Genomic DNA, 13,099 nt, shown 5'->3' with positions numbered 1-13,099 from the left:
GACGTTAGAATGTGGGTCAACCAATCAGATTCCATCTTACCGGGGCCTTTTATGGCTATCGATTTGATTGCTGTTTGGTAGCGTTTCATAAATGCTGAAAGTGTGTTATTATCTCCGGCCTGTCGGACTGGGATTAAAAATAATTTCAAAAACAAGCATAGTGCTTCTGTAGAGATCAGACCAATAAGAGCAAGAACAACATGCTAACCTGCTACTGTGACAGTTTCCAGGAGTTCTTGGAATATGAGCCTGAGGGAAGGGTTTTATTTGTTGTGGTTTCTTGACTGCTCCTTTGCATGTCCTTTGCCTTTCTTGTGTGTGTGTGTGTGTGTGTGTGTGTGTGTGTGTGTGTGTGTGTGTGTATTTTTATGACACACAGGCAGGCGGTCTATTACACTGATCTCTAGTTTAGTTTTGAAACGTTTGGTTATAATTCCTGCAGTTTCCTTGCTTTGTGGTACAGCAACATGTAACATTAAATGTTGATCAATGACCTAGGCCTAGGGTGAGCAGATCCCAACAAACTAAATGTAGGGCATATGTGGCATTTGTGTGGGAGAAAGTGGGACATGTCAGCAATGATGACTTAAAAATAAAAACAAACAAACAATAAACTAGGCACGTACAGGCTAATTGAACAATATTTCAAACTGTCTTGCTAAGCAAATACAGTAAAGATAAAGGGAAACTGAAGTTTGTTCTTATAGTCATGCATATGGAAAGTCTTTATGTACTTTCACTGTGATTTCTGCATTTTGGGGCCTTCAGTTTGAATCTATCCATAGATTTGCATAGCTTTCTTTTGCCACATCTGAAAAGTTCAGCAATTTTATTTAATTATAACACATATATTGTGTCACTTCACACCACATTATTCAGAATATACTGGAACTTCATTTTCTTCTTCAAGTGTGCAACTTGTTGACTTGTAGCTTTCCCTGATGATTATGGCGTTAAACTGGCTAAGCTTCTTCTCACTATAATAAAAGGCCTACCGTTCGCACTGGGTTAAAACCAGAGTTTAGAAAAGTGCAAAGTGCACAGTGTTTTAGTCCCGTGTCCCTACCATCACTTCCAACCAGCCATGGTGGATGACTGCCCCTCCTTGAGTCTGGTTCTGTTTTGAGGTTTTTTCCTGTTAAAAGGGAGTTTTTCCTTCCCACTCTCACCAAGTGCTTGCTCATACTGGGTTGCTTGATTGTTGTGGCTTTCTCTGTATTGTTGTAGGGTCTCTACCTTACATGTAAAGTTCCTTGAGGCAACTTTCGTTGTGATTTGATGCTATATAAATAAAACTGAGTTGATTTGCATGTCCTCCCGAACCAGTCAAAATATGGGAAATTGTCTCAAGTGTCTCAATACTACCAAGACATCTTATTTTATTGCTACTTTGCTCTCGGTGCCTACTGTTATTATTTTTTTGCATAAATCCAGGTATATCCCATTAACTTGATCGTCGCCAACCTACACAGAAAAATACCCTCTTTGTTTCACCAACAAACTGGTTGATTATTATCACGGCCGGGTGGCTGGACTTTGACCATAGTTGCTTGGGAAAACAAGGACACAGGTGAGGTTTACAGCATGTGTACACTCTCTACAGTCTCTTTTAGGTCAAGAAAATCGGTCAAAGAGATTCGCACTATGCTGCCTAGATTGCTCCGTAACACACTGTACTGTATTCATGTTTGTACTGCCAGTAATTACCTTGTAATCTTCTAATGGCCCAAAAGAATATAAAAGTCAAAATGCAAGTGATTTATTCATAATCATTTATTTCTCAAGCCCTATCTTAAAGGTGGCAGAAAGTAACATTAGAGACATTCAAAATAAAGTCACATTTAATCAGATATACAGTCCAGCTAGTTAAATATTCACTCGTTAGATGTGCTGCAGACCAAATCAATGCCGTGGTTTGTTTGTGGGTGGAGGCTGTAGAGACGATCCCATGACAAACAAGTCATTCCGTCAGCAGCGATTAAAGGTCAGCACCGAAGAGATTAATGATAGTTGTGTTCCCACTGCATGGCGATTATTATGTAGACCAAAGATTCTTCAACAAATGTTGCATTAGCCGTTTTTATCAGTGTCATTGTTGCCATCATGTGATGGTGTGCTTGGATTCAGTCCTGACTTCTGTTTTTGCAGAAGTAGCTGGACAGAAGAGTTGGATAGTCACTCATCACTCCAGTGGCTCCTACTTCTAATGCCGCCTCTATGTCTTCTTCTGTGTTGCAAACAAATAAATGCACCTGCAATTGCAACAGTTATCTTCAGTTAAAAACTGACATTTCACTGCTTTGTTTTTCCTTGTATGGCAGCAGAAAATCTGAAGCACCATGGGACAGTTGTTCAGGCTACAGTGTAGATAAATAACCATTACAAAATGATATTGATAATCAATGCAATGGCAACAAAAGTGTCACATTCATCTTGATTAGAATAATATGTATCCTAGGAAACAGAGAAAACAAGGGAAAAAATTTTCATGGAGCATGTTGCAAAGCTAATCTTATTAGCCGAACGAGCCGGTTAACAGGTGAGCACCGAGACTCACTGGCTATTTTGTTAGGGACACCTGTTCAGCTGCTCGTGGACACAAATATCTAATCAGCCAGTCGAATGGCTGCCTGTAGACGTGGTCAAAATGACCTGCAGAAGTTCAAACCGAGCTTCAGAGTGGGGAAGAAATGTGATTGAAATGACTTTGAAAGTGGCTGTTGGTGCCAAACGGCTGGTATGAGTCTTAAAAAAAAAAAAAAAAGAATAAACTGCTGATCTACTGGGATTTTCCCACAGAACCATATCCAGGCTTTACAAAGGATGGTCCAAGGAAGAAAATACCCAGTGAGCTGTAGTTCTCTGGTCAGAGGAGAGTGGCCAGGCTGCTTTGCTGACAGGAAGGTAACTGTAACTCAACCATTCCTTAAAACCAAGGCATGCAGAGGAGCATTTGTGAATACAAATAAAAAAATGTTGAACCTTGAAGCAGATGGGCTACAGAAGCAGAGGACCACACTGGGTGCCATTCATGTCAGCTACAACCAGGAAACTGAAGCTACAGTTCCCACAGACTCACCAAAATTTGACAACAGAAGACGTTACCTGGTCTTATGAATATTGAATTCTGCAAGATTTGCAAGATTTAGATGATGAATTTGGTATAAACATCATGAAAATGAGCCCACCTTGTATCAACGGTTTGGTCATGGTGAGGGGGATATTTTTTGGCACACTTTAGGCATTTTAGTACCAACTGACCATCAGATAAACACCACAGTCTACCCAAGTATTGTTGCTGACCATGTCCATCCCTTTATGACCAGCGTACCCATCCTTTGGTTCACTAGTTCTTTCCAGCAGGATAATACACCAAGTCACAAAGCTCAACTCATCTTAAACTGGTTTCTTTAACACGACAATGAGTTCATTGTACTTAAATAGACTCCAAGGTTAACAGATCTCAATCCAACAGAGCACCTTTGGGATGTGGTGGAACAGGTGATTCACATTACTGATGTGCAGCTGACAAATCTGCGGCAACTGTGTGATGCCATCATGTCAATATGGACCAAAATATCTGGAGAATGTTTTCAGCACCTTGTTGAATCTGTGCCATGAAGAATTAAGGCAGTTTTGAAGGCAAAAGGACACAAACCTGGTAGTCGGCACCAATTACCTACTAAAGAGTCTAGTGAGGGAATATCAGTAGGACTGATTAGGACATTCAGTGGACTGATAAGCTGTAAATCGTGTGGACATGTTACTGAATCACTGATTAAAATACTCCCCAAAACACTAAAAAACAACATGTAGATGATATAGAAAGAAACATTTCCTGGTTGCTACTTTGGCATTATTTAAAAAAGTGTTGAAATACAACAAGGACAAAATATAAATATCACATAGCTTAAAGAGTGTTACTTTCTCCAGCTATTGAGTGGAGTCATGTCCTGACAACAGGGTTGATCTCATCACATCAGGATAGAGATGATGCATTCAGGACACTCATAGTGGTTGTGTGAGGTCAACTATTTGTCATGCTGAAGTGCTTTCTGTGTTAGATCATAACCTGTTGAGTTTGAATAGCATCATGCAGCTGACCATGCAGTGACTAGTAGGAGAAAAATCAAATCCATTGACTTTAACAGGAATTATATTTTGGGGATTCCCCGTTCATCTTTTCATGGAAGACACAAGAGCAAAGTAAAAGGTGAAGCAAAACTGTTCCAGGAAAGTTTCTGAGCACACTTGTGGTCCCTGCACTGTTTCTATCTAAATGAGAATGAGCAAACAAAACTCTGATAAGACAAAGAGCCTTTGACAAGGTAAACAAACATTTGTGATATTTTTCATATTTGCCTCTCAGTATTTAGCGTTTTATTTTACTCTGATATGTTTATATTCCACAGTTCTGGCTTTCTTTGCATTTCTTTAACTCTTCTTTCAAGCACAGTGCTGTAAACACTTAGAAATGTGATTTCGTACCTGAATTCCACGGGCAGCGAGGTGCCTAAAAAGACTCTTCCTCATAGTTATTCTGCAATGACAGCATGAAAGAAGCAAATTTAAAATAAAACACAAACTGCACACTGTGCTTAAAATGCTAGATTTAAGCTAGCAGTGTAAACAATCTTTCAGTGTAGTGAGGACTGAATGTTTTGTCGATTTTTGGCATTTATAATTTAGATTTCAAGACCAATAAATAAGTGAGTAGGAACAACTACCATAGTCCTTTTTAATACTTCTCTTACTTTTCTATCAAACACACAACGAGCTTGTTCCTCAGGAGAGCTTCATCGGGAATGAATGTCCTTCAGCGCACACAGAGACAGAGTAAGACACAGTTACACTTTTATGAAATAAAAGTATCTGAGAGAATAAAAACCAAGAGGTCGCAGAAAAAGGCTTACAACTACATGATTAAATTGTCATTGCACAGAGAAACTTTCAGTGCTCCCAGAGTTTTATAAATAAAAGTAAATCATAAATCTGAATGTGTTTAACAGAAATGTATGAACCACAGCTGAACAAGCAGAACATAAACATTCACAACTACAACCCCCCCCCCCCCCAAAGTAAACGTCAGAATTTAAAACCAAAGGGAAAATTGCTGGTTTTTCCCCCAAATAAGGCAACACAGACCCAGAGCCTGTACCATACTTAAACCAGTCATGCTTAGCTGTTATTCACCATCATCATTCAAATTCTCATTTTGAACCAGGAAAAATGTTAATGGGCTCAGTTAGGCAGTCCAGACACAGTGAGCATAGATAGCAAGAACATGAAGCGTCACCGTCTTAACAGAAAAAGGACTGTGCATGCACATGAATGGACACAGTTTACTCAGCATGCACTGAACACACTCCTGCAGTCACACCTGTTGAAGATGCGCATTAGGTAGAACTGCAGCAAACTCTCTCCTATTGGCACAAAGGGCAGCAGCCCCGTGTAGAAGAGAAGCAGAAGCAGCAGGCCTCGGCTCATAGTGAAACTGTACGGCATGGAGCCGTTCTACGTGGAAGGAGAGAAAAGAGACACAGACATGCTGGGTGACAACACTGGTACAGAGGCGGTGTTTATGAATCATGCTGAAAACCATACTGAAAAGCTAAGGAAACCCTGTAACGCCATCATATAGCTTCATTTCATGCATTTCCTGCATGCAATTAAAATGTTATAATGAGTAAAGTGTGTTAATGCTATACAGGTAACTCATCTCCTCCAGCTGGTTAATGTACCATTTTCCAGCATTGCTTCATGATCGTGGAGTCTGCGGAAGCCCACACAGTGATCCCCTCCCTGTTGTAGCGTTTAACCAGATCAGACACCTAAAAACATAAAATCAAGTGGGAAACAAATATTAGCATTCAGGACATGATGACACGAAGGTGTAAGAGTGCAAGTGGTGCAGCAGACACAGCAATCACAGAGGCTGCTGTGCTAGACTTGGGCAGTAAACTGTGGACACTGTTTATAAGGTGGACAACATATTTAGAATTGCATAGGAAAAGCTCCCTAGCCTTGTAGTTAGAAAATCACTCATAATTTGTCCACCTTGACTGGAATTTAGACAATGTATCCACCTCAAAGAGGCCTGATTCAATCCTGAAAAGCTGAAGCTTTTTCATATATCAGGAAATTGTGGTAGAAGTTTGGTGTTGGTTTTTCGGGGCGATTAACGTGTACCCTTTTAATGAGCTCGTGGTTGTTCTCTTTGATCTCAATGCTGATCGGCATCTCAGGGAACTTCTTGAACACATCCTCCAGCAGAGCAAACTTCCTGTCCTTGCCAGTGCTGTAACGGCCTAAAGAAAAGGAGGGGTGAAAAGTAAAGTCACATTAGATGCATGAGCATATCAGAAAGAAATTAACTTGTTATGGCAGTTGACTGTGGTGCACCACACTGCTTTACTCATCTGGGATCTGTCTGCTGCTTTTATCACTCTTTTAATATAGTACCTGCGTTTCAGGTTTGCTTTTATATTAGTTTCATCTGTGTCTACACGTGTTCTGATAATCTGTGCAGTCAGCTATAGTGATGCTAAGAAACGGTGTTCCACAAGGTTTCATTGTTGGCCTCCTGCTGTTTCTAACCGATCGCTTATGATTTGGCTATGTAATTAACAAATACAGTGTGAGCTATGATTTCTTTGCAGATAATTGTATTTCTCCTTATGGCAATAACTTTTACAGTGAATTAAACAATAAATTGTAAGAAAATTGCTGGATGTAGCACATATGATACAAAGTAATATTTATTAATTTTATTTTTAATTAGAAGTTTCATAGTCTGGCAATTATTTAATGATTCAGGCTTTAAGGTTACTCCTCAGAGTCCCTCTAATTTTGCTCCCCTCTCTTGGATATGAATTCAGTATCACTAGCCAACTCTGATCCAGAGTATTAATACTGATGTCCTGCTGGAGGAAATTGGGGAAGCTCATTTTTTTTTATTCTGTCACTTTTAAACAGTAGTTGTTTGATTGTTTTGTCTATACATTTTTCAACATACAGTGTTTGATTTATGATTATGATGATGATTATTGTTATAGATGCATTTCTTCTTCAAATGTCTTTTCATTAAAAATGAACAATTAGATATAACAGGAGGAACTCACCTTCATAAAATGTTACCTCCAGTCTCTCCTTATACAAAGGCAAATCCTAAAAGTTTTAAAACAGAGTTGAACAGAGAGATATAAGGTGAATTTACTATGATGTGATTAAGGTGAAAAGAATTTGTGTACGCCATCGGATATTCTTAGTATTGTTGTCCCAGCTGAGTTGGTACATGCAACAAAGCCGGATGCAAACATTCACTTGATGGTAATCTGATGCTTGAACAAACTCTTACTGAGAAATTACAGCTTTGTTTCCGAGGAAACCTCAAGAGTAATGCAAGCAGCGTGCCCTTTTTGAAGATTATGGTGAATTTAAAAGAATTAAAAGATGCCTCCATGCAGCTCTGTAAGTAATGTTGCTACAGTAAATAAGTGTGCTGTTAAATCTGGATGGAAAAACATGCAATAACATGTAAAGCCCCGTAGCTCACAGTAGCATTACAACCGAATCTGGCAGTCTCATGTGAGCTTAAGGAACTACCAGATTGTTTGGAAGTGAAAACTGACTTTTAAGCAGTTATTCTGCATTTTACAATAAAACTAAATTGAACTCTAGAGCAGCGGTCCCCAACCCCCGGGCCTCGGACCGGTACCGGTCCGTGAGTCGTTTGGTACCGGGCCGCGAGAGTTGAGGCTCAGATGTGAAATGTATGGTTTTCAGGGTTTTTATCGGTTTTCAGCGTTATTTTGTTATCGTTTTTATCGTTAACTCGGTTTTCCTGGGTCTTTTCACGTGTGTTATGAATAAATCTTTTTTCGGTACCGTTAGTTTTATTTTGTTTTATTATCCGCGACACCTTAAAGGCCGGTCCGTGAAAATATTGTCGGGCATAAACCGGTCCGTGGCGCAAAAAAGGTTGGAGACCGCTGCTCTAGAGTATTATACACTCACACTTGTTCAGCTTCCCATAAATGCAAATATCTAATCGGCCAATCACATGGCAGCAATTACATTTAGGTATGCGGACATGGCCAAGACATCCTGTTGAAGTTCAAACTGAGCATCAGGGTGCGGGGGATTTAAGTAGGTAAAAGTACCTTGTTAATGTCAGAAATCAGAGGAGAATAGCATAGCTGCTTCAAGATGAGGCAACAATAAGTGAAATATCCCCGTGTAACAACCAAATTATGAAGAACAGCATTTCTAAACATGTCAAAACTTGAAGCAGGTGGTCTTTAGCAGTAGAAGACCACATCAAGTACCACTTCTGTTAGCTAAGAAAAGGAAACTGAGACTAATATTGCACAAGTTCAATAAAATTGGACAATAGAAGACTGGAAAAAATGTTGTCTGGTGTGAATCTTGATGTTTTTCTGTGCCATTTGAATGTTAGGATCAGAATTATGGTGTAAATAACATGATCCCATCTTGTGCAAGTGTCAGACATTTTCTTAGCACACTTTGGGGCCAAGAAAATATCTTACCCATGTATTGTTGCTGACATGTCCATCCCTTTATGAACTGTGTACCTATCTTTTCATAACTGATTCCAGCAGGATAGCACACCATGTCACAAAGCTCAAACATCTAGAAAACAAAAATTGAGTTCCCTGTACTCAAATGGCCTCGCTAGATCCCAATCCAATCGAGCACATTTGGGATGTGGTGGAACAGGAGGTTCATTTATATACAGGCAACAAATCTGCAGTAACTGTCTCATGTCATCATGTCAACATGAACTAAAATCCCTGAGTACTGTATCCAGCACCTTGTTGAATCTGTGCCACAAAAAATTGTATATTTGAGACGTAGTGCTCAAGATAAAACTCACATAGTCTCATGTGTAACAATGAATGTAACAAAGCTCATCTATGAAACAGAAACAGAGCAGGTGTCTCTGAAAGATTACCACTTCTTGTCTCAGTACGGCCTTGTGACCTTTGCCCCAGTCCAGCAGGATCCGGCTTCTTACCTGCAGATTGAGCGAGGAGATTGTGACATCATGGCCAGTCTGCCTCAGCAAATTCTCATCATGTGATACCACCACAAAGCCATCATGTGTCAAATGACAATCCATCTCCAGCATCTCAGTGCCCTGCTCTGCCGCACTGACAACAGAGAAAAGATACGAATAATTAAAATGATGACTCCACCGTTTGTCAGGGGTGTGTGCGTCACTTTCACATTTTTAGCAATACACCTTTTTTGGGAATGGGGAGGGTCGGGGGTGTGGTGTCTAAAAAGTCTGCCATCATGTAAAAATTGATGCATTCTTCTTTCACAGCACTTCAAAGAGGGCAGTGTGGTACTTACTGTGTGAATGCCTCCATGGTGCTCTCTATCCTCTCTCCAGATCCTAAAATTCATAGAAATTATGCCAGTAGTCAGAAAATACGAAGTACTCAAAATGTCTCAGATAGAGAGCTGCTAAACTGGTCCTACTAAACATTACAGCAAATCACATCATCAGTTAGAATTGCACATTAACTTTTCAGCTTGAGCTTTGTGGTAGAACAGAAAAAAGTATCTGCACAGTAAAATAAGATTTAGATATAAAAAACAGGCCTTTTGTTCAAAGACTTCATCTTTAAAGCAGTAAGAAAAATCAGGGGCACCCCATGGGAAAGCTTCATACATAAGGCTTTAACCCACAGGACTAAAATCTGCAGCTGCTGAAAGAAATTAGCATTTAAAATGTTGGAAAGTGAAGCAAAAGCATTCTATAACATTCAATAGCATCAGTGTTTTGGGCTTCTCTCCAGTTAAATTACTGACTGACATGCAGCTGCTTTACAGATGGACTTGAGGCAGATTAAAACTCAGACCTCAGGGCACAGAGACTGCATGCCAAGCCCAGTCCGGTGAGCACTTCCACACATCATGTTCTTTGAGTCCCACACATTGACTGCAGATCCTTACCTCCTCTGTGTGCGATCTTTTTGCAGTAGAAAGCAGGGCGTTTCTTCCTGTGGAGAATCTGTGGGTTCTTTAGCAGGTAAACCGAGGTGAGGGTGTATCCTCCCAACACTGGGAGGAAAAAATATAAAAAGTTGATCATCCTTTCCTGCATGCACATTCAGCGAGTCCCTGAGAGAGTCTCTGCAAGATCTCACAGTTCAGGTTGACCAGAAGCACCAGCAAAAGAAAAAAAACTTGCTCAGCAAGACAATCTCAAAATGACAACTCGATTTCTCCCTCCAATCACAAGTGGCCAGACCCAAAAACTTTTCTGAAGAACCAGCAGCTTGTTGTGGGAAGATAAGAAAAAAATCCAGACAGACTGGTACGACAGAGAAAAAAGTCCCACCCCTGAATTTCAGTCTTACTCTTAGCAGGTACAGCTGAACCCTCAGAGCTGTAAAAGTCAGTTAATGAAGCACCAGCTCACAACCCCACAGGGCTCTCGCTCTGGCCTCTCCCCTTCCAGTGGTAATGCTGTTTTTATGCTTTTGTTCAGGTTTATATCATACCTGTACCTCTGTCTTGCAACACCTTTCTAATGATTACTTTTATTCTGCTACACAGCTGGAGTATTGCTAATATAATACAGAATATCCTAAAACAGCATATGACTACAAATTACCTGCCAGATGAGTGCAATTAGCCATCTATTGCTTTTTCCAGATGTAATGTGCTGCTGGGCTTAAACACAAGCTGATAACTTAGGAAACAAATGCATCGCAGGCAGCGTGGCAAGTTTCTTATCTTGTATTTGACAAAGGGGATGTGGAATGTAGAGTAGGTAAACTTTGCTTTGACCAGGCCAGAAATATGAAAACCATCTATCTGCAAGCAGTGCTCACCACAACATGCCACGTACAGTCCAAAGTCAGCAGGATAAGCAGCAGCATATTGTTCAACTTGAATGGCAAAGCTGGAATGTGACAAACAATTGTGTGACGGGCCGAGCCTGCAGTGATGTGTTACAACAAGCCTGGTTTTCATGAGAACAGAGAAATCCATTCACTGCAGGGCAAATCAGAGCTTCCAGCATTTTCCTACATTTACAGGTGTCTCGTTTTGACGTGCAAATCGCACAGAAGACAGATCACACCCCACTGTTTGCCACTTTTCTGTTTTCCTGCTGTCACACGTGGTAGAGATATATAGAGACATACATATGTGCATATTAAACTTACAGTCATGCTGAGACATGATATGAAGGAGGATGTGAAAGCTCAAAGGCAGATCAGTGTTACAGCTCCTTTTACACTGCTCAAAAACATTAAAGGAACACTTTGAAAACACATCAGATCTCAATGGGGAAAATATGTTGATATCGACATGGAAATGAAAACACAGAGCTCCATTCAAAGATACTCCCAAAATCAAAGTGGGGGGGGGAAAAAAAAAAAAAAAAAAAAAAAAAAAAAAATAGATGTGGCAGGCTAGTCCATTTTGCCAAAATTTTATTCACTCCTGATTGGTTAAGGACCTTCTACAGCCCTGTCCAGCTCTCAGAGTAACTGTCTGTCTCCTGGGATCTCCTCCGTTCTCTTGCTAGGAGACATTCTAACCTTCTAGCAATGGTACGTTTTGATATGCAATCCCCATCCCATGCCATGGTAGGGTCCAGGTATCGCCTCATGCTACCTGTAGTGACCCAAGTCAAATGAAAAAACAAAACTAGTGAAAAACAACAACAAGCAGAACAGATGAGGGGAAAAATGTCAGTGGCCTCTACCTATAAAACAGTGCCTATTTAAGAGGGTGTCTCATTGTTGCCCCTCTGCTGCACCTGCTGATAATTTCATTAACACCAAAGCAGCCGAAACCAATTAACAACCCCCCTCTGCTACTTAAATGTCCAGATCAATCTCCCACAGGTTCTACTGACATGATGCTATACTCTGATTAGCAGTGTACTTGGATTCATCACATAAAAATCCACAAGAAATGGCACAAGAAAAGTCTTGATTATGGAGTTCCACAAGGTTCTGTGGTAGAACCCATAATTTTCACATTATACACACACACACACACAAAATACGGACCACTATTTATAAACCATTACTGGACATTGGTAACCTTTCCCCCACCCTGTAGTTCGACATCTCTTCTTGCCTTGCACTGTTGTCAAAGTGCTTCCTCAAAGGTTACAATATTGGCGATGAATTTCAATATTAAACCTATAAAACTAAATAATATTGACCTTTGAATATAAAGTATCTTTTGATGTTTTTATTAGCTAATAAAAAAACAAAAAGAGAAAACGAGACCACATCACAATTTCAACAGTATCAGGAAATTTTATTCAATTGTATGTATATAACGTGTTTTTGTTAATCGTTTAATTCATAATACCCATAGAATATACAGACTATAACCCTCAACAACTCATATCTCTTTGACAGTCTACTTATATGTTCTTTTAAAATAATTCCTTATAAGATCTTGTAAGGGAAAAAAACAACAAAAAAAACCACAAACAAAACAAACCAAGTTTCCTGACTGAAAACACTGTCAATAATAATCACGCCCATAAAAGAAATAAGAAAAATACAAATTAAAAACATACTAATTAAAAAACAAAAAACAAACAAAAAAAACAAACAAAAGAAAAACAAAAGAAAAAAAAACCCTCCAAAAAAACAAAACAAACAACAACACCCAACTATAACTCCCTTTTATGTTAAAAAGAACAAAACAAAACAAAACAAAAAAAACAAAAACCTACCCCAAACAATATCTCACCAATATAACAACAATAGCAATAATAAGACGACCCATTTAAAATCAATATCTGGAAACAGGCCCTGTGACAGATGGGCCTTTAAACTTGTGTGAATGTAGATGGTGTGTTTAAGTGCAACTTTTCATAAACACACAGATACACCCCCTAAGATAGAGAGTGAGGGGGAGTGTCTGTGTGTGTCAGGAGGATAGCAAAACATGGACCTCTTGGGTTGTTCTCATGATTAACCAGTGAGATGTTTGATTTGATGGCTGAACCACAAAAAAAAGAAAAACAAAGCAACAACAACAAAACCAAAAAACAAAATAAAATAAGAGGGGCAGCCCAAATGTACATATG

The 13,099-nt window shown here is 39.6% G+C and overlaps 1 protein-coding gene across 3 annotated transcripts; it reads right to left on the bottom strand.

The window, feature by feature from the left end:
- Positions 1-1,755: 1,755 nt before the first annotated feature.
- On the bottom strand, positions 1,756-11,308 carry gdpd3a (glycerophosphodiester phosphodiesterase domain containing 3a). Of its 3 annotated transcripts, none has more exons than XM_076883065.1 (11): positions 11,205-11,308; positions 9,985-10,092; positions 9,379-9,421; positions 9,038-9,173; positions 7,122-7,167; positions 6,190-6,308; positions 5,742-5,831; positions 5,381-5,514; positions 4,755-4,814; positions 4,489-4,540; positions 1,756-2,252 (listed from the first exon to the last, which is right to left on the bottom strand). In XM_076883065.1, the coding sequence occupies exons 1-11, from the start codon at positions 11,218-11,220 to the stop codon at positions 2,124-2,126; spliced, it is 933 nt and encodes a 310-aa protein (XP_076739180.1). In that variant the 5' UTR covers positions 11,221-11,308; the 3' UTR covers positions 1,756-2,123. The 3 variants fall into 3 exon arrangements, with proteins under 3 accessions (XP_076739180.1, XP_076739179.1, XP_004560714.1); XM_076883064.1 differs by lacking the exon at positions 11,205-11,308 and adding an exon at positions 10,649-10,829; XM_004560657.5 differs by lacking the exon at positions 11,205-11,308 and having other exon boundaries at positions 9,985-10,467.
- Positions 11,309-13,099: the final 1,791 nt, after the last annotated feature.

The sequence above is a fragment of the Maylandia zebra genome, linkage group LG4 (genome assembly GCF_041146795.1).
Source record: "Maylandia zebra isolate NMK-2024a linkage group LG4, Mzebra_GT3a, whole genome shotgun sequence".
Lineage (NCBI taxonomy): Eukaryota > Metazoa > Chordata > Actinopteri > Cichliformes > Cichlidae > Maylandia > Maylandia zebra.
The sequence above is the reverse complement of the archived record's forward strand: the minus strand, read 5'-3'. Positions and strand labels throughout refer to the sequence as shown.